Source organism: Bacillus rossius, chromosome 5, assembly GCF_032445375.1.
Source record: "Bacillus rossius redtenbacheri isolate Brsri chromosome 5, Brsri_v3, whole genome shotgun sequence".
Classification (NCBI taxonomy): domain Eukaryota; kingdom Metazoa; phylum Arthropoda; class Insecta; order Phasmatodea; family Bacillidae; genus Bacillus; species Bacillus rossius.
The window spans coordinates 72440079-72466829 of record NC_086333.1 but is presented as its reverse complement, the minus strand read 5'-3'; the positions used below and the strand labels follow the sequence as shown (position 1 = coordinate 72466829).

Genomic DNA, 26751 nt, shown 5'->3' with positions numbered 1-26751 from the left:
TCACACTCCTCAGGCAGCATGGTTGGCTGATGCCTAACTTAGGTAAGGGGGCACTGGAAATCACTGTCAATTTGTTCTCGCATTTATTGGCATGCTATGCATTGCGGTGTTACACTATGCGTTATACCTTATACTTTACCCTGACAAAAGTTTCTGATTGCTTCGTTATGTGCTTACGTTACATCTAACAGCAGTCTTATTGGGGATTTGCATGGAGTCGGCCATACCCGTAAGTTTTTGAATTACGACTCGAACAGGCTCTACGAGCCGTGAATCTACAAGTGCTTTAATGTCTTTGTTTGGGCCAGCAGACATATGCACGGCTACATTAAATTAAAACGCTTACCTCTGGAGTCAGCGAGTTCCATAATTGTCGACCCTGCGGCGTGGTCACGTGGCAGGGTTAAATCTAAGGCGGTTGGGATAAGCCCGGCTCCGCAAAGATGACCCAGGGATGTGTGGGTAACGAGAGAAAAAAGATTTAGAGGTGAGTAAGTCTATAAAACATTTACCACAATATTTCAAGACATGTGTGTGAAAATGCTGAGTTAATATTGTGGTCATTCACTAAAAACTGGTTTCATTATATTTGTGAGGTTAATACTGTGCAGCTATACTGCATGACTATTAAGTAAATTATATAAACAATTATTTTATGCACAAATTACTACATTATGTTTCTCACCATAAAAGTAATTGTCCATAAAGGTACATACTGAGGTTGTTTAAAACAATAGCATGTTATGAGACTTTGTAGTGTCACCTGATGGTATAATGTAAAGAGGAAATATTACTGTGTAAGCTCTGTGTTGGTAATGCTCAGTATAGAAATTCAGTAATGTATGAGACATTTGCAGCCTAGATTGTCACTAAAGAATATTTTTTTTATGAAAAAAAAAACAACATAAATATTAAAAATTTTTTTGTGTCCACATTAATCTCTTTCCATTGTATTATTTTATCCGTAACATTCCTGTATAAAAAACCCAATCATTGTAGCTTTCCTAATTGTTCGTTGGTTTACTTGATATGTACCAACACTTATTCGTTGGTTTACTTGATATGTACCAACACAGTGGGTGAATGTATCTTGAAAGCGATACCACATAAAATGTTACATGTTACATTTAAATTTATATGTTCACTTTATAAAAAAAAAATTCATTTATGTGCTGTGGAATGAAAAAAACGAAGACACATTGAATATTTAAACACTATTTTAAAGGCATAAAATCTTGCACTTTCTTTCTTGCACATACTAATAACTACAATGTGTTTTAAAGATAACTGACATGTCAAAAGGTAAAATTATTTATTATGAACGTTCAGCAAAAATCTTTACACTTTTCTTTCCTTTAAATGATAGCATTATTTTTTCCATATGAATCACCCAAGTTTGGTAAGTTTTGAAGATAGACAATCATGAAATATAAGGTTGTAAAAAATACTCTTTATTTCTCCAAAAAAAAAAAATATTTCACTTTCTTAGTTACTATCAATTAACTGGCAATGAAATAAAATTCTAAGTAAAATAAAAAAAAGCACTATTATAACAAAAATTCACAAAATAAATCATTTTCATTGAATGTCCAAAGAATTTAATCTACAAGAAAATGTTCTAATGTCTTCACATGCCAGCATTAAACAGAAAATAATTCTTCCTTTCTATGGAGTGTCCAAGGAGTTTAATGTTTCAGCTCATTTTCTAATTTCCTTACATACCTGCAACAAACAGAAACAATTACAAGTACTGAGAATGTAGAGAATAAGTCATATAAATGGCAATCTGGAGACAAAGTCCATAACAGAAACTGTAGAGCAATAAAGTAATACATAGTATTTAACAGAAACTATATAGCAGAAAAATAATATTCATGGCAACATGATACACACCAGATGGTCAACACATTTCATTTGGTAAGTATATGTATAATTTGATAAGCTCAATAGTTTTGGTAGGCCTATCTTATTTAAATGTATACTGTTCTTCATGTATTCACAGCTTTCAATATTTTTTTTTTTTTAATATTTGTCAAACATTCAGTTACATAAAAAATTGGAAATATTGTATACCTACATTACAAAGAGTGTTTGGTGATTTAATGCAATGGCAAAATTAGCACCTAATTACACACATTAATTAAAAAAAAAAAAAAAAACTACTACTGCTTATAAACACAAGTGGTAACAATAGTTAACAGCACTTAGCTCTTAATGTTTCTCAGGTAGATGTATAGAATATAAATGTGTGGTGATTGTAGTAGTGACTGCATTTTGTGATACTGTATGCTGCAACACTAAGTGAGATTAATGGCAGAACAGTAAATATTTTTTGTGTAAACTTAAGACAAGCAGCCAGAAAAGTAGGTGGTTTATTTTTATAATTTTATAAAATGTTATAGTAATTAAGTAGTAGTGTTTTGTGTTCATTGTAATTTTACAGTTTATCAGATTTTTTGCAAACAAGAAAATAAAAATTACAAAATACCTTTTGCTTCCTGAAATGCTTTGGAATCATTTTGTAAGACAGCACTGTGTTACATCAAGCAGTCTACCAATAGTTTTATAGTTTTAACATTCATGATTGCGATATCGCAAGCGCCGCCATGTGCGAGTCCCTGCTGTGCTTGCAAAAAGCTTGCTTCAATAAAAACAAGGGCCTCATAATCAGATTTTGTCACATATGGAGTTAAGTGTTTCTTGCTGCTGCTCTTGGGTAATGACTGAAAAACATATCAGGAAGTAAAAAAAAAAAAAACGTTATAATTTTTACTCTTTTTACTTTTGTTGATTAAAACAAACTTAATAAAATCTTGTGCAGTTTTAAAAACGATAAACAACTTAAAGTACCTCAACATTCTCTTGGGAAATATTTCGATACATGTCAGGATGTGAAAAAAAGTTTTTCAGAATTTTTTTCTTTATTCATTTAAAAGCCACAAAACAATACAATTACTCTGTGCATTTTATTTGCTGTTAGGAGAGAGGTGGGTAATAATCTTACGTTGTGGCTTTTCCACAAACTAAAAAAAAAATTAGACAAAAACTTTTTTTGACACTAGTCATAGCCCTGAATTTATCCTGAAAACAGACTTTAAATTTCTACAGGTTAGCAAGTAATCAAAGTTTAAAGCTTACATTATAAATATTATAATACCTGTGCATTCACACATACCTGTACGTTCTTAAAGTACAAACACTGGGAAAAAAACTTTTGGACGGAGGACATTCATATGCTTCTGTTACATCAGATATATATCTTGAGAAATAATAATGAAATGTAATATATCTTCAGTATGGTGTTCTATTATACTAGTACAGGTAGGGCTTGTTCTTAAGTATAGAATATGATACCACAGGTAAAATATATACTGTAGTAGGTATGTTCTAAATCTAGAATAAGCATGTCCATAGCATAAAATACGTTACCAGAAAGCTAGTTTAATACACAAACATATTTTGTGCAAAACAAGCATTAGAATACTCCCCAACTAAAACCCCCATATAATCATGCTAGTCACATAATAATGCAGATATGGTAATGACATAAATGTGCCATGTTAATGTCGTCATTAATGTGATAATGATATTGTGATACATACTTGTCCCGAAAGTGAAATTGGTAAAAGTTCCGTATAACATATTCAGATTAATCCCTTGATCCAGAAGGCATGATCTTGTATACATTGTTCCTGTGGTACATTTTGCTTGATGTTTTGATTTGGTACATTGAAAGAACATGGGCATACTAACTTGTGTTATTACAATTTATATGTGAATGTAAAACAGTTACAAAAGAAATTATTTCACAACACCTGAGATAATTTGTTTGTCTTGTGATGTTCTAGTATTTGTTATGTCCATACTCTTTCGACGTAACAAATTAAAACAGCAAGCATCTTGTACCACAAAACCAAGGGATCAATTTGGACACGTGATACGAAAAAAATTACGTCAACCTAGGCTAAACTTTAAAACCTGTAGAGAGAAAATATGAACTAAATGATGATACATATCTCTTAATTTACACGCAAATCTGAAAGTTAGTTAAAGTTCAGTATCGCATATCCAAGTTTTTCACTTGATCCGAGGTACATCATGCTTGCTGTTTTAATTTAGTGCGTTGAAAGATCCTGAACATAACGAATACTTGTAATATAACAGTGAATAATAATCTTAAGATTATTACTTAATATGCACTTTCTTTCTATGAATTAAACACTTAACCTCACAATTATTATTAATAAGTGTTTTTGATATCCACCAACATGGCCGTGCTGTTATGAAAATAAAAGCAAAGTCCCGAAGTTGGCCGAAGGTGAAGTCTTCGGGCATGTTCGGGTTGGTCCGCAACCCTTTGTGAAATGTAGGCTTCCCGGGTGGGGACCAAGCTTTTGTATGGGCTTTACTGCCTCAGGAGGTACGATGTCACGTATATTTAAAAGAAGTAAAATCTTCTCCCCTATCGGCGAATTTAATAAGTAGCAACTTCACTTCGACAAGTTTCGTAAATGTTGAAGCGAAGGCCATAAAAAAACATCAACATAGAAATTAGAGGTGTAAAAGTAACGAAAAAATGTGTACCCGTATGTATTCGTTACTATAACAATTAGTACTCGTTACTTTCGTATCGTTACTCGTTACTTCTGATACCGCATGACATGGCACATGCTATGTTATGTAACAGCATCGAATCGAGTCGTATTTCGTACGCGTACAGTATGACGTCGCGTAAATAAAAATAAATCGAATATAAACAATTAAAAATATTTGATAATTAACAGCTTTTGTTAACCAAGAAACAATTAACTCTCATTAGAGCGGCTTTATTATAATATATCTTTTAAGATAAGAACATAAAACGTGAAAATACGTGATTATAAAAAACAAAAACATACATAGTTATAATTTGTAAAAAATACTTTCTTACGTTGTTTCTGTTCGAATCTAAAACTTGTCTACACACACAATACCTTTAATAAACAGTAAAAAACTTGGACGACGAATTTCCAAATTATACTTTTATTAATAAACAAACATCGTTCTTTGTAACGAATACGCGCGTGCATGCGTGAAACATACGAAAGATGCGAGTAACGAAATGCATTCGTGTGTAACGTTTCGTTACTCGTTACTAGATGCCGCACCCGTTACTCAGTAACGAATACATACGGTTTGCTACAGCTCTAATAGAAATACCAACAAAGGAGTATAGAATTGGCAATAGTATAAAATATGGAAAAAAATCTGATTAGCATGTCGAAAATGGAACGCTTAAAAATAAGGAAAGCGTTACGTAAAGATTGCAAGGAAATAATGAGACTTGTCCATGTAAGGTCAAAAAAATGTACTATTTAGCTCAAATTGGTTCTGTGTAATTGTGTGTGTATATATATATATATATATGTATAATTTTTTCTTGTTCTGCATTTTGTCTTCAGGAATTAGCTGATTTTGAAAAACTGCCCGAATATGTCAATATCAGCCACAGAGGTTAGTATTTAGCAAAAGTTATGAATTCCTATTACCTTCTTAATGCAGCTAGGTTAATTATCGGACCTCGCAGCTTTAGAACGAAAAAAAAAAAAAAAAAATCGGAAACCTTGAAGGGATGGTTTCTTAATTCCTACTGGTTTGTGAAAAATAACAGTTAAAATCTTACATTAATCAGTGTATTTACACTGCCTTCGCCATTAATTGCTTACGCGCTTTCAAGTATCTATTTGAAAATAATAACGACTTTATTGTGAATGAAAGTATTATTTAATGCTTATATTTAATGTTTGTTGTTTTATTAGAATAAATAATTGCATTAAGAAATGTTTGGTTTTTTTACATTGCATTGAAAGTACGTACCATTTTGAGTTACGTTGTACCTAACAAATGAAAAATTGAATTCTTAACATCATTCATTTGATATGAGGAATACATGCTGTGCACTGAAGTAGCTGGCACGTAGAATTTTCCATTTTTTCCAGGGAATTCTTTGATGACAGCCATCTAATATTGTGTGTTTCATGTATCCAAGTCTATCCCTGGATCGTGATGGCATGATCCTGTGGTACATGATGCTTGCTGTTTTAATTCAATATGTCGGTAGATCCCGCACATAAAATAATTTGCAAAATAAGAAAGAATTATGATTTTAGGTTAAAAAGAATTTTCCTTTTAATCAACTTATGATGATAATTCATTAATCATTATCATATGGAAAAAAAAAATTTTTATGTACAGGTACGTTGAGTATCCTTGTCATAAACAAAACTTCTGATATAACAATGATTTTGACTATAAGTTTAATAAGGAAAAATATATTTTCATCAATACCTGACATAAACAGTTTGAACATTTATCTTATGGTTTGTTGTTTTGGCAGAATCTTTTGACATAACTAAATTAAACCAGCAAGCATCATGTACCACAGGGTCAATGTACACAGGATGATGCTTTAATGAATAAGGGATAATCTTGGATACTTGATATAAAACAATTACCTTAATTTTATCATAGGAATCTGGCTTATATTTTTTTTAGAATATTGTTCTTTACTAAAATTGTGCAATAATATTGATCAAACTATAAAATCATCATTTCTTGATTCTACCTTATAACAAAACTGTCCCCACACGAACCATAAATTTGCTTGATTCGAAATATCTTATAGTTTATTTAGCTACAATATTTTTACATTGTATCATGTAGGCCTATGTGATAAGATTTATCATTTTTAATTTAGTTGTAGTCTTCTACATGACATATATTCTATTTTTATCATATTATTTTTAAATCATCTAAGTTAATGGGCAGCAAAGGAAATTAATTATTTTAATTTAGTTTTACAATAATTCATATTGAAAATTTTGTTGGTATTTACTGTTTCAGATTTGGAACGAGACGGGTTTGAAACAGACCATCCATTGTTTGGATGCTATGTTGTGGAGACGCAGGTAGACGATAATGAACTCGGCAAAGATGGTGTGGAGTTAGGCAGTGTTGAAGAGAATGGTAGGCATAAGTAAATGTGTTACTGTGAGCATGTGGACTATTTAGAATTAAATGTTATTTATTATGCTTGGTCATGATATAAATTAAAAATTAAATTTTGTATTTTATTGCTTGGTGAGAAAAGTTTTTCATTTCTACTAGGAAATATCAAAATATATATTCTTACCAAGAATTTGTTCCTTATTAAAAAAAAGTTATGATAAAAGAAAATAAGGTAAATATGTAGAGTAGCGGTAGATGCGAAAAAAATTGCTAAAAATCCGAAAATACTTTTATTCTATGCTCTTTCACTTCCTCTTTTCAAATCAACCGGCGGAGATAAGAAATTCCAAATACTTTAGGAGATATCGAATTTTTTAATTTTGAACATGTAGAGTACCGGTATTTGCGAGAAAAAAAATTCTAAAAATCTGAAATTACAGTAGAATCCCGCTGGAACGACCCCTCACGGTTCCCGAAAAAACGGTCGTACTTACGGAAGGGTCGTTCCAGAGAATTTGGGCAATTTTTGGCCAATTCCCCCCCCCCCCCCCCCCCCCCAACCCAACCCCCCGGCCATTTCACGGAAAGAACCGTCCTTTATTTGGGCAGCTTTAAAATAACATCGTGCTAACGTTATGTAACGTGGGTAGTTTATTTTTTATCCATTTATTGCCCCCCCCCCCCCCCCCCCTCCTTCCCTCTCTTTCGGCGTCACCATTCGTCCCGCCGCGCCGGACACGTCTCTCGGCGCCAGGCGAGCTAACGGGCGGCGGACATAATAACCAACCGACGTCAGAGTATTTCCCCTGGGTTTTAAAAGTGTGACAGCTGGATTGTTATAAATAAGGGTCGGGCCAAAAAGCTATTTTACATGGTACGTAACTGGGTGGTTTGAAATATAGAGCGGCCGAGTTTTCGTATGTCGCGCCCCTCAAATTTTTCAGTTGCACATTGCGGCCTTGCTTCTGTACTGCATTCACAATTTCTTCTCTCTGTTTGAGAATCGTGAAGAGAGTAGACTTCGGAATGTTGTATTGCTGCGCTATCTTAGTCTTGGAAATTGTTTTCTTATCCACTTGCTGGATGATCTCATATTTTTTCATTAGCGAAAGTGTATTTCGCTTGGCACTCATTTTCACAAATGCGAAACGAAAATCCCAAAAAAAAAAAAAAATCAAAATCCGTGTAAAACTGCATGTGTCGTCAACGATCGTTCATAGAATCAAGCCAATAATTTTACCAAATCAAAATCCAAAAACAAATGTGTGTGTCGTCAACAATATACAAAATTCACAAAATCAAACCACTAACCAAATCGGCGTCCAAGAAACAAAGCGTAATAAGTCGTCAACAATAATAAAAATCAAGAAATATCCGAATCAACAAGCAAAAGAAGCGTATCCACCAGCGAGCAAGACACACTAACAAGCCACAAGACAAAGACACGGGATCGAGACGGCAACAGAAATGCGCATGCGCACCACTGTTTACCGTTATCGCTAGGGTGGCCAGTCTGGACTCTGGAGGGGTGGTATCTATTTTTAGCCATGCGTGCGCCTGTCAACAGTACAGCGCTCGCCAAGAAAAACGTGACGCGCAGCGCCGTACATAGTGTGTAGCGCACTTGTTTTTCATCCGATTTTACTCATTTCTTTTCGAATTTTTTCACGTTTCCTCGAAAACTGGTCGTTCTTACGGAATGGTCGTTCCAGAGGGGGGTCGTTCGGGAGGGATTCTACTGTACTTTTATTATATGCTCTTTCACTTCCTCTTTTCATTAAAACCGGTGGAGATAAGAAATTCCAAATACTTTAGGAGAAATAGAATTTTTTAATTTTGTAATACAACACCTGTACAACCATTTGATCGCCACAATTTTTGTTATTTTGCCGTGTGTTCGTGAATGCGTAATAAATAAAATGGTCGATTAGGTCAGGTCAGTTACATTATTAATACTTTCAAACTAAGCGGACATAAAAAATAATGTGAATTAATTTTAATGGCTGTTTAGTTTTAAAATATTTATAATGTAATTTACCTGACCAAACAATCCGAGACAAAGGATGAACAGTAGGAATTAAAATGGTCGATTAGGTCAGGTCAGTTACATTATGAATACTTTCAAAAATAAGCATACATTAAAAATAATATGATTAATTTCAATGGTTCTTTAGTTTTAAAGTATTTATAATGTAACTGACCTGACCTAACAAACCCGGACAAATGATGAACATTAACAACTCACGTAAAAATTTTTTGTTACTTATTACTTGCGCAACAATATCCAAATAAAAAATAAGACTTTAAAATTAGAAACGTTAAAAACCCACCAAAGTTGGAGGCGGGTACATTTCCTTTGCCATTAGAAGGAAATGATGTCGTTCACCTACGTCGCGATACCTCCAACAGAACATTAATAAATAAATAATCACGTATTGGTTCATTTGAATACTGGCCAATCACGGAACTGTCACGTGACCTAATTGTCCAATAAGAAACATAATAGATACTTGTAAACCAGAAACAATGTTGATCGCCACATGAATACACAGGTATTTTGATGAAAATTAAAAAATTAGATATCTTCTAAAGTATTTGGAATTTCTTATCTCCGTCGGTTGATTTGAAAAGAGGAAGTGAAACATAGAATAAAAGTATTTTCGGATTTTTAGCATTTTTTTTTCCGCATATACCGCGACTACATATTTACCGAAAATAAGAATTTTTCTCTAATAATGTTGGGAATGTTAATTTAAACAAATACTGGACACAACTTATGCGATCTAGTGACACCGTCATCACCTGGTTTAGGCACAAAAATGTTGAGCTGTACAATATTCTTCACTAGTCACTATCATATTTGATACTTTGAATACCTAACTAAAACTAGCATACCTTGAACAGAATTTACCAAAAGAATGAAGTTAATCATTTTACAAAGTTTAAGTGCTAGTGATTTAAACAGGAAGATCTCCCTGGCTAGCTCAAAATTCGGCCTGAATTGGACATTCGTAAACACTTGCATAAATAAGTTGGGTGATGAAAAATCAAATTAGTTCCAAAGAAATTTTTACTGTTATAGATTTGTTACTGAAATAATGTCTTTCAGACACAAAACTGCTAGGTATAAATGTATTTTTATTCATACTCGTAGAAGTTTCACAGTCATTGTGGAAGCCATCTTTCGACCACCCAAACAAGTACATGTAGAATTTACAAATGCGTTGAACATAACCTCTTCACTGATCTCTGAACCAAACGTTTTACTGTTCACAGGTATCGAAGGATGAATATTTAAGTATTGTTTGTTGTTAAGTCCCGTGGTAAAACTCTGACTCTCAGTACAAAACCGAAGGACTACTCGTTCGAACAAAATCGCGATCACTCAAGCTTTGTATTGGGCTGTTCCTGACGACTGTGGGCAAAACGTTCAGTATAAAAGTTCCAAAGATGAAAAAAGGTTGATTATATGCGATAGTGCCCGAGTAGGGGGAGCGTAGGAGTTCTGTGACACTGTAAACAATCAAACAGGTTGTTGTGGGAGCATGTGTCCGGGTGGGCGTGGCACCACGTAGCCGGGTGGGGCGGGGCCGGGAGCCACGTGGAGGGAATCATGGGTGGTTGTTGACGTCACGTGGAGGGTTGTCTGCGGAGGGTTGTCTGCTCGGGCGATGGTTCTAATTTAAGAAGCTAGGGAGCGCTAGTATCGCGCGCTACATTTATTTTTACAAGTACAAAAATTGGAGGTATCGCGGCGGCGGGGATTCAATCCGTCAACCTTTGGACGTATGTAGTCCGCCATGTTAATTTTTTGTAGTGCTAGGCAGGAAATTTAAACAAGCCACATCGGCTGCTAGTCGGCCGCCATGTTTATTTTTTTATAGTGCTAGGCGGGAAATTTAAACAAGCCGCATAGGCTGCTAGTCGGCCGTCATGTTTATTTTTTTTATAGTGCTAGGCGGGAAATTTAAACAAGCCGCATCGGCTGCTAGTCGGCCGCCATGTTAATTTTTTTATAGTGCTAGGCGAGAAATTTAAAATATATTGTCGGCTGCTATGCGGCCGCCATGTTAATTTTTTTCGTCCAACATTGAAATAAAAAAATTTCGGCTCCTAGGATGTATCCAGAACAGCCAACTTCAAAAATAAAATAATTTTATAATATGAGAATTGATTTCTGTAAGCTGCCATCTAGTAGCACAGCATACCAGGCCGCCATCTTCTAATACAGCATACCAGGCAGCTATATTTTTTTTTCCCATTATAGACAATGTTTTTTTTTTCAAGTTTGAATATAAAATAAAATATTTCGGCAGGCACTACTCTATGACTATAGTAGTAGGTGCCAAATTCAAAAAACTCACACACTAGAGGGCAGCCATGTTAATTTTTTTATAGTACTAGGCCCCAAATTCAAAACCCACACTGGAGGTCAGCCGTATTTTTTTTTATAGTACTAGACCAGTATAGTCATATTATGCTTAATTTCTTATGTAGCATGTCTGCCATCTTGGATACCACTATGCTTATAGCAATATTTATTTGTTAATAAAAATACTTTAGGTATATTTAGTACTATTCGGTGAATTCAAACACCGTTTTTTTGTGTGTTAAAGACATATGTTCTCTTGTAGTGATATATTTGTATTGTTTTTTCCACTAATTAAATATACAGTGGCAAGTACTTAAAAAAAGTAATATGCACTATTTATAGTATATCACCCATTTTATTAGAAGTATTCTTATTACGTCACACACAGTTGTCATTTAAAGGAATGTCTTGTGCATATAGAGATAGTATTCTCTCTTATAGTCATTATATTACATTTTTATATATTGCCAAGGCTGTGTGACGCGTGAGAGCCTCGCAGACGTGACACGACAGAATTCCCCCTCCTGATTAAATAATAACCCAGACGGCCTCCCGCGTAGGGGAGCGTCAGCCAAGCGCTCGGCGCCCGTTAGCAAAGCCCACACTTTAAATATTACGTGTACCTGTATACGAATGTAATTTCTCCCAAGTTAAAATACATACTTTATTTCCACACTTAAAAATATTACGTGTTCCTGTATACAAATGTAATTTCTCCCAAGTTACATACTTTTTTTCCACACTTAAAATTTTAGGTGTATATGCATATTACAGTTAATTATAAAAATAGTATTTCAAGTTAAAAATAGAACATTATGTGTAACAAAAAATTTTTTTTTACTCCAGTTAAGTGGCAGGAAGTTGTGTGTGTTAGTTACTATACCTGCCATTTGATTATTACCAGGAAAAAGGAATTGTAATAATATTTTCTTCTCTTACGAGTCTCGTTTACGTAACATTTCTTTTAAAAATAATGTATATATTTTTTCTCACATCAGTTTTAAGATCTCTTATGAGTCTCATTTACGTAATGTTTCTTTTAAAAATAATGTATGTATATTTTTTTTCACATCAGTTTTAATATCTCTTACGAGTAGCACATTGCTACAAATAGATTAAATATTACGTGTGTGTTTTCCAAACAAAAGAAACATCCTACGTGTTACAACAGTCAACGAGTTTTAAAAAATTTTTTAAACCAGACACGTCTCTTTCCCAATCACAGAAGGGCAGGCAGTCGACACCAGCCTAGTTCTAGCCAGCCTTTTTTTAAAAAAAAAAATAAATAAAAAAAAAACCCTTAGGGCATGGCTGCGACCCGCACAGCCCCTTCACACGTGAACATCTGCGCTGCAGGAGTTTACCACACACTACGTGTCACATCCCATTCCAAGGGTCTCCAGACAGCCGCGGTTAGAGTTTGTTAAGGCTGGTTCACTCCATCAGTCTTCCACATCGGTTCTAGATATCCATGTTTTTATTGATTCTGGGAATCCCTTCCAGCTGACTAGAAGACGTGTAGGAAGTCGCTTGTGGATTTTATTAATTAAATAAGTGTCTATATACTTAGTCACTTGAATTTCTTGAGCATAAAAACCGCCCTGAACTTCATTACCATCCAGGTCAGACATGTAGTATGTTCTTGGGTAAGTGTTGCGTATTTTTATCACCTTAAAAATCTCGTGGGACCAATTTACGGAATAACCTTTCGCAAATTCTTATTTCTTGAGATCCGTACATGATCTCCTACACTAGCTTTAAGTCGCCTGTGATCTATCTTTTCACAACTTTGTAAACTGTTTTAAGAAGAGAATTAACTTTCACCTCGTTGGGGCTCATACCGATAGTCCTATGAAATCTGCCATTGTATCTTTCCATAACTTTTGGTAAGAGCGGTAGCCATTTATAGTTTCTCTGAGCGGAAATTTCCGTAAACAAAAGCGATTTTAAACTTCTAATGAAGCGTTCAACAACCGAGGCCTTCAGCTTGCTGTTGGTTGAATAATGGTTAATTCCGTATTCTTTCATCAATGTCTGAAATCTTCTGTTATAAAATTCTGTACCGCGGTCTGAGTGCATGTGAGTGAAACCTCCAGAGTCCTTAAGAATACGTTTCACAGCTAAAGCCACAAGCTCCGCAGTTTTTTTCAGTACCGGAACCGCGTAAGCCCGCTTGGAGTAAACATCAATCGCAACCAATATATATCTGAATCCTTTATTCACATGGTGATAAGGTTGCATTTCCACTAAATCAATTTGTAAAAGATCGCCGAGACCATGAGTGATTACACGTCTCCGAGGAAAAACTTTGCGTGCGCTTTTGTGTAGTTCAAGCGCAATACCGCGTCGGGCAGTCAATTAAAAATTTTTTTTTTTACTTATTTTTGAATGAAGCCAGATCCTACGAGTTCTTCTAGTATGGCAAATACTTCATTTGAATGGCTTGTGTTCCCAGATTTTTGCGATGCAAGTAATAATCTAAGCCGATCACATAATTCATTTACCGAGTTCCAGTAAACATATTCCTTTTGACTATTTAAATCTAGTTTTTTTAACTAAACCACTGCCTTCATGGGAAGCAATGGCAGGACAAAGATCCTTAATGAGCCCAAACTTTTCATGATCAGTGTTTTTATAACGTTTGGATGACACATCATTTCTTTTAAAACACGCGCTAGTAGACCGCAGCAAGCGTGTGTATTGACACAATGCAGCTTCTGAATACACCTTAGGTTCTTTCAAAAACAATAGCTCTTATAATCCAGGCGAAGGTTGTATTAGTTCACCATCCATGCAAAGTAGATTATTAGGTAGGAAAAACAACTTCCTTATTTCCCAAGAACCAGCGATTGTTGCGTTTGTAAATTCCGTAGGTCGTATCATTTATCTTAGAATTGAATCCGGTTAGGTAGGACCGGGCCTCCTCACCCAATGGCTCACGTGACGCCGCCGAGCATTCACCGGAATGAGCAATCAGTGGTAAATCATCTTCTTCACCTTCGCTAGAGAAAGCCTTAATTTGAAATTTGGCGATAGGTGTAGCGGATTCTTTTTTCAACTCAACCGATAAATTATCTGCGGTAGCAGAAGAACCTCCAAGACGCAACGTGATCGGTTTGAATACCTGTTCATTAACTGCATCCCGTGCCGGGCGCGCGCGTTTGGCTAGCAAATATTTTTCACGAACGTTTTGTATGACGCGATGGAGCTTTCTTGCTTCTGAAGCCATGACTGACTCATGCGAGCGGAAATAGAGGCTTTTATACATTAAGAGTGCCTTTTAAGCGCAGTAGTGGTACTGGGTATAACGGGAAGCTGCACCAGTACGGTAATGCTCGGAAGCGGAGCTGAAGATGGCCTTACACCAGACAAATTCACCGATGGACCTCTTAAAACCGGAAGCGATACAGATGGTGACCGTGCTGGCTGGTTCACAGGTCTGGCCGCTAGCTTCCTTCCCAATAGTTTATACAATAGCACAATAGGTCTAGACGATTTCTCATTGCATTCAAGCTTTGATTAACGATATGTGGAAACTGAGAACATGAAGTAGCTCCACTAACGAGACTTATCAACTTTATCCGCAATACTCGATAGAGACTCCTTAATAAATTTAGCATTATCTTCGCGTAGAGAACTCATAAGAGTATTAAATTGAAATTCCATACCGGACACTATTTCCTTACTTACAAGCTTCGGTTGCTCGCCCACGAGTGTTAAAAGCTCTGTAAATGTCACGCGATCCGTGGCATCAACCTGCCTTAGGTATGCAGTCGTATCAGAATGTTTTTCGTTTGTAGAGACCAAAGCATTTTCGATTGCTTCAAAGTGTTGTTTGTGTATATATAAAGCCTCGTTGTGTTTAGTCAGAAAAATATTCTTTAGCTCGCTAAATTAACTATTGAAACCGCCAGTTGATAGAGCCTTCAACAGCTCTAGAATCTTGGCCAATGACTCGCGCGTATCACTATCCGCCTGACGCAAGTAACTTCCCAAACCCCGTTGCAAGTCACGTGACGAGCTAACGAGATCCTTCACATCCGTAAAAATCACTTTCAGCTCATCACTACTGACAGATACCAGATTATTCAACTCATGTAAAACTTACTTCTCAGGTAAATTTTCCCGAATTTTATCGAAAACATCTGTACTCTTCTTGTCAAACTGACGTAGATACGTTACCAAATTGTTATTAAGATCCTCTGTGTAGGAGAGGCTGTTTTTTAGTAGACAAAGTCATTTCTAAATTATTTGCCATTGTACTAATTGCATGTGCGGTGGCACCGTAAGCTACATCTACGTAATTCTTTATGGCAGCATCCGCCGCGTCACGAGGATCGCCTACACTGCACAAACGTTTCCCGCCAACCTGACAGTGCCCATCTTTCGTAAGAGTCAGACATGACTGTTGCTGACGTTTATTCCCGCCGCTCCCAAATTTGGAGATGCCCAAGTTCATTCTTCACGAAGGTAACACTATGAAGTGATCGAATCCACAGCGATAACGACCTTTTTGTAGAGGAAAATTCTTACCTATTACTAGGAAACCATAACCATCATTGCTATTCCAACAGCGAGCACAGACATCTTTAAATTAATCGAATGACATGTCAGTTGTGACGTGCTCGTGGTAAACATGTTGAAGATTTAGAAGATCCATTTTAAATAAATTTATCAAATTAGCATTATCCCGAACCAACTGTTTTCGGGTTTGACTATACGTTTCAATTAAATAAAAACAGTCGCACGAGATATGCCGCCCCATGGAAAAATATTGTTGAACTATTGCCTGTTTTTCACACCCGATGTCATCGAAAATAATAATCGAATTTGGTAGCACTTTGCTTGGCGGCATTTCATTTTCACAAAATTGAAAAAAATTAATACCTTGCACATGAAACAACACCTGCGCCAAACGTTTATATTTTGGTTGTTCTAGGCTCTTGCTATACAAATAGATATTCTCGAAATGCACTCCATTAGAATGTTGTATAAGCGAAAGTAAAATATATGTTTTCCCGCTATTTGAAGGTCCGGCAATTATACATCTTATGGTATTCGGCAACAGAGGTCCGTGGCGTTGTTCTCGTTTGCTTATCAAATAATCATGAATAATTTCGATCGGAAGACTGGCATGTTGAGGAATTACTTCCATTGTTACAACTGAAGTGCAAAAAGTATAAAACTGTCTTATTTATACCCCCCAAAGTCATTACGCTGATATGCGTCGTGCTGGAAGGAGGGTGAAGGGTAAAGGACTTATTATTTATCAGTACTGTGGACCCGGCACAATACTTGATAAACGTTTAGCACGCGGAGACCCAGGCAATATTCAATTAGATAGAGCGTGCAAAGAACATAATATTTCATACTCAAAGAGTAACGATTTGGAGAACAGACATCAAGTGGACTGCATTGTAGCACTTAAAGCTAAACAAATTGCACAGAGCCCTCAAACTAAGCTAGGTGAAAAGATCGCGGCCTCATCTTTCATCACCCCTGTTACACCCTTGTTGACTAAGGGGAAGCGTTGATCATTGGAAAATACGTGGGTCTTCGCCCGAAACTCTACGCATACAAGATGGAGGATGGTTCTTGTATGCTATCCTGATTTAAAGCAACTTAAAAAAAACTAGCTTGTTTCTTTTTTTTTTAATATATAAATCGTCCTCTTGATAGGATGCCTGAAACTTGTGTGACATTCTACAGATCTCCCCAACCTAGACAATGGAACGGATCCCATCAGTGTTGGCGGCCTCTTTCTTCGAGGAAGAGGTGGAGGAGGGGGCGAGTATTCCAGCCGACATTGCGGCGGCCTTCTTCGCCGAAGACCTGCAGGAGGGGCCATCGTCTCCCCCTCCTCCTCCGCCGGCCAAGACTTTGCCGCTTCTGTTGGTGGCCGGCCCCTCTGGGACATGTCCCTGGGGTCGACCGCTAACAGCCGACGAATACAGAGGATACCGGCTACCTGATACACAGCAGCAGGTGCCGGCTCTGCCTAGCGGCTTGGGTGGGTTGTGGCCCTGCTGATGGTGATGTACGCCCAGCGGGGTAGGGCGGATAATAAATAAAAATTTTTTTTTTAACTAAGTAATATCGATGTGTTGACTACATTATTTCAATATCCAATATGCTATTTACGTTACTTGTGGCTGGTAACTTACTAGGCACAAGTAATTTTTAATATGTGTAAAGAACGATACGGTCATGGTGGCGGGCTGGTGTCGACTGCCTCCCCTTCTGTGATTGGGAGAGAGAGAGACGTGTCTGGTTTAAAAGTTTTCTTTAAAACTCGTTGACTGTTGTAACACGTAGGATGTTACACACACCTAATATTTAATATAATTTGTAGCAATGCGCTACTCGTAAGAGATATTAAAACTGATGTGAGAAAAAATATACATACTACATTATTTTTAAAAGAAACGTTACGTAAACGAGACTCGTAAAAGAAGAAAATATTATTACAAGTTACTTTTGCTTGGTTATAATCAAATGGCAGGTACAGGTAACTAACACACACAAAACTTCCTTCCACTTAACTGGAGAAAAAAATTTTTTGTTTGTTACACATAATGTTTTATTTTTAATATGAAATACTATTTTTATAATTTACTGAAATAATGCATATACACCTAATATTTTAAGTGTGGAAAAAAGTATGTATTTTAACTTGGGAGAAATTACATTTGTATACAGGTACACGTAATAATTAAAGTGTGGGCTTTGCTAACGGGTGCCGAGCGCTTGGCTGACGCTCCCCTATGCGGGAGGCCGCCTGGGTTATTATTAAATCAGGAGGGGGAATGCTGTCACGTCACGTCTGCGAGGCTCTCACGCGACACACAGCCTTGGCAATATATAAAAATTTAATGACTATAAGAGAGAATACTATCTATATATGCACAAGACATTCCGTTAAATGACAACTGTGTGTGACGTAATAAGAATACTTCTAATAAAATGGGTGATATATAGATATATTATAAATAATATTACTTTTTTTAAGTAATTGCCACTGTATAATTAATTACTGGAAAAAATATATATTTATATCACTACAAGAAAACATATGTCTTTAACACAAAAAAAAACGGTGTTTGAATTCTCCGAATAGTACTAAATATACCTAAAGTATTTTTATTAACACATAAATATTGCTATAAGCATAGATAATGTCTATAACTTTTTCATTATAGTGTTATCCAAGATGGCAGACATGCTACATAACAAATTAAGCATAATATGACTATACTGGTCTAGTCCTATAAAAAAAACATGGCTGCCCTCCAGTGTGTGTTTTTAATTTGGCGCCTAGTACTATAAAAATAATAAACATGGCTGCCCTCTAGTGTGTGTTTTTTTAATTTGGTGCCTACTACTATAGTCATAGAGTAGTGGCTGCCGAAATAATTTAATTTTATATTCAAACTTAAAAAAAAAAAACTAATTACTATAATGGGGAAATAAAAGATGGCTGCCTGGTATGTTGTGCTTCAAGATGGCGGCCTGGTATACTGTGCTATAAGATGGCGGCCTGGTATGCTGTGCTACAAGATGGCGGCTTACAGCAATCATTTGTCATATATAAAATTATTTTATTTTCAAAGTTGGCTGTTCTGGATTCATCCTAGCAGCCAAAATTATTATTTTTTTTCCAATGTTGACGAAAAATATTAACATGGCGGCCGCATAGCAGCCGACAATATATTTTAAATTTCCCGCCTAGCACTATAAAAAATAAACATGGTTGCCGACTAGCAACCGATGCGGCTTGTTTAAATTTCCCGCCTAGCACTATAAAAAAATAAACATGGCGGACTACATACATTTTTAAAACTTCCACAACACAAAACTAATTTTTATAAGCATATTTACAACATCTGAAATTATTATTTCCAAGATGGCCTCGTGGCCATGTGGTTAACATCGCTGACTACCAATCCAAAGGTTGTCGGATCGAATCCCCGCTGCTGCGATACCTCCTACTTGCCCGGTTCACCTTCACAGCCATGAAATTCTCCCTAAACTTCAATACTTATTTGTGACCTACCTGTACCTCGTCCGGACAAAGACTGCTTGAGGTTACATGCAGCTGCGTAGCAGGTGCATGGTCTCTCAGCCAATCACAGCACAGCACTCATAAAACCATAGCAGGATACAATTTCTGATCCTTGTAGCGAGGTGTTTTTTAGACAAAGATTACACTTGTAAAACATCATGTCTGATAACATGATAACCTCACTTTTTACCAATCACAAAAATACTTTACCAAATTACTGGCCAATACGGGTGCATAGCAACAGACGCCCAACGCCTTCCAACACTTTTTCCCACAGTTTCCAAATTTTTCGACTCTCTCCCTCACTTCCTTCTTATGCATCAGACCCAACTATTTAATCAGCTTTTTGATAAATAATCCTGGCAAAAACAAAGTACTAAAGAAAATTACGTTAATATTCTCATTTATGAACAAAGAAAAACAATATCATACTTAAAAATATGTTAAATCACATACAAATGTAAATACACTAGCAAAGAAGTAAAACTAAGCTTAGGGGCTTATTTATTACGAAGGAAGCAAATCATCAAAATAACTTGAAAAGCATGAAATAATGTATTATGATTATAAAATCTATGGCAACCACATGGATACTTCCTAAAAGAAACAAAAGATATTATTGATATTATATTGGAAAAACTAACAATAGGATTGACTATAAGACAACCTAATAAATCAATACTTAAACCATTTAATAAGTGGGGAGGGCAGGGTCTTGCAATGTTATGGTCTGATGAATCCTTTTTCATGAAACTTAAGAATTTTGGTTTTGCGAAGCATGGAAATTATTTAATTTTATATATGTTGCTGACCAAACTCCACCAACCCTTGGTAAATTTTTTATGTCACTGCTTTTCTGCAAATAGAATAATAAAAGTCTGAAAATTATTATTTTTTTTTTCGAACAGAGACTCCTCGACTTACCCAGAAAACAGAATTTCTAAATTCCTACTGGTTTGTGAGAAATTACAGTTTATAGGTTACATTAGGTTGCCTGTGCAGTGATGCATCTGCCATAATCATGCTTAGCGCAACAACTTCTGTGGCTCTTGATATGTAAGTACCTATGTGTTAATTTCTAATTTGGATTTTTTTATGTTTTGGAAGCAGGGTTGGCTGATTTAAACCATAATGGTTTAAACCACAGTTTAAACGTTGGTTCAGGTCAAGTTTTTTTGTTAAATAGAATATATTAATAATTTTAATGAAAGGTCTATTTCCACTTTAACATAACAATAGTTTGCTCATTAATGTTTCTTGTGATTAACGGAAACAATCAAGATCTTTTCATTTAAATTATCTGAATAAGTTTTAAATTATACATAGCTAAATAAAATAAAATAAATTAGTAAATTGTAGTCAAAAGTATAATAAAAAAAAGACGAAATAAGTAAATTTATTATTTTTTTTAAAAAAATCCTATTTTGTGGGAAATCTCTAACTGTGTTGTAAATCCAGATTATTTTTGGAACACCCATTCCATGGAGAATCCTCCTCCTTTGGGGTAGTACCATTTCAGTGGTTAAGTCCCAGTCAGATGTGCAGATTTGTCGGACCTATGTTCTTTGATGTTATAACTTTTATGGTTCAACATGAGTGACATAAAGCAGTATGTTGTAGGGCTTGCATTTGAACATGCTGAGAACCAAAATAACTAATGTAATAAATAAAGTTAGTTTAAAAAAAATCATGTTTAGTTTTTTTTTTTAAATTTTATTGCAACCCTGCCTGGAAGGTAAATAAAAAAGAGTGAGTTCCTATTGTTCATCCAAACCTTTTTAGCAGTATGAAGGCATGAAGCAACGACTTGTTACATGTGATAGCACGTAACCTGATGTAAAAATGGAATTATCATGTGTATCAAACGTGCTGTTGTATGTAACAAGTGGGTGCTCTGTGCTTCCATGCTGCTAAAAAAACATCCCTGTCAAGGTTTGATGCTTGGGTTTGGAGAATGCACGTATATATATATATATTTTTTTCAAATTTTTATTTACCTTCCACTGCATCACAAAATCCAAATCCAAAATATACACAGTCTTATAAATGAAAAACCATAGGATTGGCGATTGAAATAAAGCACAAACTGGTTACGGCCGCATCAATGCACAGGCTTTGTAATACGTAATAACAAAAAAAATACAATTTCTCATACACCAGTAGGAAGGTATGAATGCTGTTTGCAGGGTAAAACAAGGAATGTTTCTAGTACTGCAAAACACCATTTTTGGAACTTTATTTACATAAAAATCACTATGTAAGAATTTTACACAATCCATTATTTTAGTTTTTATCATCTACTGAACCTATGAAAAGAATAAACCATTCCAAAATTCCAAAAGTTGTGTGTGTAACTTAGAACGTGTGGATATTGTACAACCAGAATTCAGCAAATTGTGTAGATTTCTCGCGTAGTAATGATGACAGGGCAAGAAACTGTGTGTTAGAATGTGTGGATATTGTACAACCATAATTCAGCAAATTGTGTAGATTTCTCGAGTAGTAATAATGATGACAGGGCAAGAAACTGTGTGTTAGAACGTGTGGATATTGTACAAGCAGAATTCAGCAAATTGTGTAGATTTCTCGCGTAATAATGATGACAGGGCAAGAAACTGTGTGTTAGAATGTGTGGATATTGTACAACCAGAATTCAGCAAATTGTGTAGATTTCTCGTGTAATAATGATGACAGGGCAAGAAACTGTGTGTTAGAATGTGTGGATATTGTACAACCAGAATTCAGCAAATAGTGTGGATTTCTCGCGTAGTAATGACGTTGGCAGTGCAAGAAACTGTGTGTGTGTCCCACAGCGGCCGACGGCGACGGGGATGGACGCTCAAGGCTGGTCGGGTACGCCCTGTACTACCAGAGGTACTCGACGTGGAACGGGGTCAGCCTGCACTTGGAGGACCTCTACGTCAGCCCACGCTTCCGTCAGCAGGGGGTGGGGAGGGCGCTTTTCAAGCAAGTTGCGAAAGTGAGTGTCTGCACGCATCATCTACGTCAGGAGTCATTACGAGAGACCGGAAAAATTCGCGGGTTCAATGACCTCCAGGATAGACTCCAATATCCTCTACACACTCGGGCAAATGCCAACTGTTCATTGGCTGCTGACTTGTGAGTCGTCTCGACTGGGTGGCCTGTGATTCAGCACGTCTATGAGTGAGGGTCTCTAATTGGCCCTCAGTCCTCCAGATTAACAGTGAACCAATGGCAGAAGCAGCTCTAAGGTATAATTATTTGAACTTTAGCATAACACGAAATGAATCCGCAAATTTTTCAGGTCTCTAGTCATTACTAAAAGGCTGTCCACGTTGTGGAAGAGTCAAGGAAGTTGAAATCGGTCAGGGAAACCGTTTGAAAATCTAGAAAAGTTATGGAAAGTTACCCTGATGGTAAATTGAGTGGTAAAATTTTATTGCTCTAGCCTACTGTAATATAGGCTTTGAAACCATTTTTTTTTTCCAGACTTCGATAGTAAGTGAGGATTTGACTTAACTTGAATCGGGAATTATGTGATTTTTAAATCTTTTCATTGTTTCGTTCATCTTTTGTTTGAACGTATTACAACTCTCGATTCTCCACTTCGTCCACACTATTGTTAGTTTGTTATGAGAATATTTTGCGTGAGAAAAAAAAAATCTTTGATCGGTTACAGGACTTTGTTAGATTTTATGAAGCCTTCTATGTCAAAATAACATCGGTTTACAATTTTTGCAATTCATAATAATATAATTTTTTGTATTATCTAAAATTTTACTACACTTATCTTTTCAAAATTATTGTTGACTTTAATGTCTGGTCCCATTCAAACATATTTTTTATGTATGTACGCTGACTTACGCGAGTTCGACTTACACAGTTATTGCTCGGTCCCATGTGTCCCGTAAGTTCAGGGTATTACCGTGCATATGAAGAAAGGGTAGAAAGAACTAAGTTATGGAAATGAAAGAGGCTTTTTTTATTTATTCAAATTTTTTGGTATGATAATTTTATATATATTTTTTATTAAGAAAGTATGAAAATTTTTCTCAAATAAGTGTGGTTAGGTACCTGTATGCATGCGTGACGAGGGTGTCTTGGTGCCACCGCTAGACTAAAATGAGTAGTTTTCTATGTGTTCTGCACATTAATGAACTATAATAGTAACAATCATTTGAAAAGGTTAAAAATAAAAAATATATAACTCTAATTAGATTTTCAGTGCATATAAAATTTGCTCAGATTTTTAAGGAAGAAGGGTGGTTTGTTGTGAGACAGTGAGGGTTGCTTCGTAATAGGGTACCACCACATCTGTCCTGCGCATGACTATGGACATGCCATATTATTACTATGAGGCCAGAAACAAAGAATCATCCGGGACAGTGACAGTAAGCTGTGATATTTCCAAGAGGATCTTACTGTACAATAAATTATTGAAAAATTTATTCATACACACATTCTTTTATGCAGGTAAATGTTTCGAGATGCCCATGACAACAGGTTTTTTTTCCCCCTTGATTGCAGGAGTGCGTTGCGTTGGGCTGCAGGCAGCTCGACTTCGAGGTTCTGAACTGGAACCCCGCACGCAAGTTCTACGAGAAGTTGGGCTCCGTCAACCGGACAGAGAACGGGGGCTGGCACAGCTACCGTCTCGCTGGCGAAGCACTTCAGCGCCTGGGTGACGGCGACTCTTAGCGACGCACTATATCGGCCTTTCATGTTCAAATGACAATCATCATTAAATTCATGATTCAGAGGCTCCCTCGAAACTAAAAGTCTTTCAAAATACTATTTGTATTTTAGTTCTACTGACGTGGTTATTTTGAGACAGGAGAGCAAGTTTGTTACATTTCAATTATTTGCAAAACATTTATAGTTGCAAGTGGTGTTGCTGCAATTTTTGTTCAATATGTAACACATTTTTTAATGGATTTTATTCCACAGTTGCAGCAAGTATCTTCGTCACATCACCTGATACCTGTCGCTACGTGATAGGTTCTGACATTAAGGTCCCAGACATCATTGAGGCATGTTTTTTTGCAAGTACAGTAAGGTCTCACGCATGGTGTTACTGTACGGGCTACTTTAATCAACTTGTCTTTATAGTTGCAATCACTAAAACACCCATTAGTTTATGTACGAAACTATTTTTCACTATTAATAAAATATGCTTGGCACAATTATTACCAAAACAGATACACACCAAAGCTATATTTACCTGCAGAAGTGTCGCCCCTGCATATGGGTTGCACCTTTAACTTTGGGCAAAAAATATACCATTTTCACCGTAAGGATCGCATTTGAATAAAGGTTGCACCATATAATTGTCTTAGTGGAGTTTCATGGATACAAGTGGAGTCTTTGTGGTTTGCGTCTCAGCTGTAGGGTGTGACGTTGCAGTCCAGCCCATAACTCTCCCCCTCCCCCTATTTTTTTTTACCCCTCCAACTCTCACACTATCTTACAAAAAGACAAAGGAGAAGATTGCTATTTTTATACCCTTGTTTCCCTTGTATCTATTGTATTTTATTTTTTACCCATCCCCTTGCCCCAGAGAGAGAAGAGATGACAAGTTACTCTTCTTCAGTTCCTTCTTTAAGAACTAGCAAGGATGTTACCGGCAAACTTGTGAGGGGCTGGAGATATATGAAAGCCAAATTTCAAAACACGATGACATCTGCAGCTATGTCACGGAACGCTCTGTTGAAAATGTGGGAAATGTAATGCAAAACATTAATGTTTGGGTATAGTTGCATCATAAAACACCTGTCGAGTTAAGACTCGTTAATTGTGCTGGGTGAAAGTTTGTGTTCAGGTACGAACATTTTTATGCCCATGTGTGTTTGATTTAATTGTTGATGTTAGTTAAAAATTAATTATACTACATATTGTGTGTGTGCATATGTGTGTGTTACTACTATAAAAATAAGCCAATTTTTTTGTATTAGATGGGCATTTATTTAGATACATACTATCATCATTTTGGAGCCAGAGAGGTTTATTGTAAAATAAATTGGTTAACCTGACATTCTTAGTTTATTATCATTAACTAATGCCTCCGTTAGCACCTTATACGAGGCGTGCCCGGAAAGTAAGTTCCGTTAGGTCATTAAATAAACTAGTTTAAAAATGGTTTATTGAAAGTTTTAGTTTACGACATATCTACATCACATTTTTGCATAGTCATTCAGTGCCAAGCACTTTTCGCAAAGCTCTAACAGTTAATCTAACCCCTCTGCAAAGAGGTTTGCCGTCTGGGAATGTAACGGACGCCTCGGCCGTAGGCATCAGTAACTTTGAATACACAATACATGAGGCCTAAGTACAGGTGCTTAGTAAGTATATGAAACGTTGAGTCGACAATTTCAGAAAAATGTACAAAATTACAATTCTTGCTCATTTCCTTACCGTCAGCTTAATTTTCTCGGATATATGATTTGATACTATACAAATTAACATGCCCCCATTTAACTGCCTTTGTAGTCAAATACTGAAAAATGGTAATAGTACCCTATGTAATTGTTTTATATATGCTTGAATAAAACAAAACTTGCTCACTTTTTACACCCTCAAATTCTAAACTCAGAAAAATTGGGAAAGAAAAGAAAAATGCTTGTTCATTCTTAATTTCTTAATCTATAAGATTCAGAAATATGCAATTATTTCTTAATACGTACCACATTTCACATTTAATCCATTTTTACACCTTACGGACAGAATCTTGCAAAGTAGTAAAATAATAATTTTTAGTTATTATTTTACCAAAAATATTACTCTAACTTAATTTGTTTCAGAGATACTGTTTTTAAAAATATATCAAAACTTATCCCCTTTTCACACACGTAAAAGAATTTCAATCATATTGAGAAAAAAATATGCAATACATACGTAATTCTATAGACACAATTTTTTTAGTTTCTTCTAGTTCGAATTCAATTGACAGTGTTCATTTTTTGTTTTAAGAACATACCTGCCCCCTTTTTCCCCATAGGGTTTGAATTTCACAGAATGGTAAAATTGTAGTTTGTAATTTTCATATGTTTATTAATGATAATATTCAGATTTATAATTATTTACCTTAAAACCATATTCACCCCTTAGAGGTTAAATTTTGCAAAATGGTAAAATTATGGTTGGTGTTTATTATTTGTACCCAGCATCTTTTCTTTTGCTTGATTAGTTAAAGCGATGTATTAATTATCTTAAAAATTATATTTCACCCCCTTTTTCATCCCCTTAGAGGTGGAATTATATGATTATATACCTATATAGCCTAGTCTTTAGGTTAGTCGAAGACCTTTCTAGTAAAAAAAAATAATCAGAATCCATCAAGTATTTTTTGATT

General features: G+C 35.8%; 1 protein-coding gene and 1 long non-coding RNA gene across 5 annotated transcripts; one reads left to right on the top strand and one right to left on the bottom strand.

The window, feature by feature from the left end:
• Window positions 1-1435: 1435 nt before the first annotated feature.
• On the bottom strand, window positions 1436-4334 carry LOC134532005 (uncharacterized). The gene is made up of 2 exons (XR_010075112.1): window positions 3603-4334; window positions 1436-1722 (listed from the first exon to the last, which is right to left on the bottom strand). It is a non-coding gene; the product is annotated as an uncharacterized LOC134532005 (long non-coding RNA).
• Window positions 4335-4883: 549 nt separating this feature from the next.
• LOC134532004 (thialysine N-epsilon-acetyltransferase) lies at window positions 4884-25432 on the top strand. Of its 4 annotated transcripts, XM_063368128.1 has the most exons (5): window positions 4944-5331; window positions 5442-5493; window positions 6883-7005; window positions 22235-22401; window positions 23931-25432. In XM_063368128.1, exons 1-5 carry the CDS (start codon window positions 5236-5238, stop codon window positions 24099-24101), a joined length of 609 nt encoding a protein of 202 aa, XP_063224198.1. In that variant the 5' UTR covers window positions 4944-5235; the 3' UTR covers window positions 24102-25432. The 4 variants fall into 4 exon arrangements, with proteins under 4 accessions (XP_063224200.1, XP_063224198.1, XP_063224199.1 ...); XM_063368130.1 differs by lacking the exons at window positions 22235-22401; window positions 23931-25432 and adding an exon at window positions 17069-17457 and having other exon boundaries at window positions 4884-5331; XM_063368129.1 differs by lacking the exons at window positions 4944-5331; window positions 5442-5493 and adding an exon at window positions 5639-5848.
• Window positions 25433-26751: the final 1319 nt, after the last annotated feature.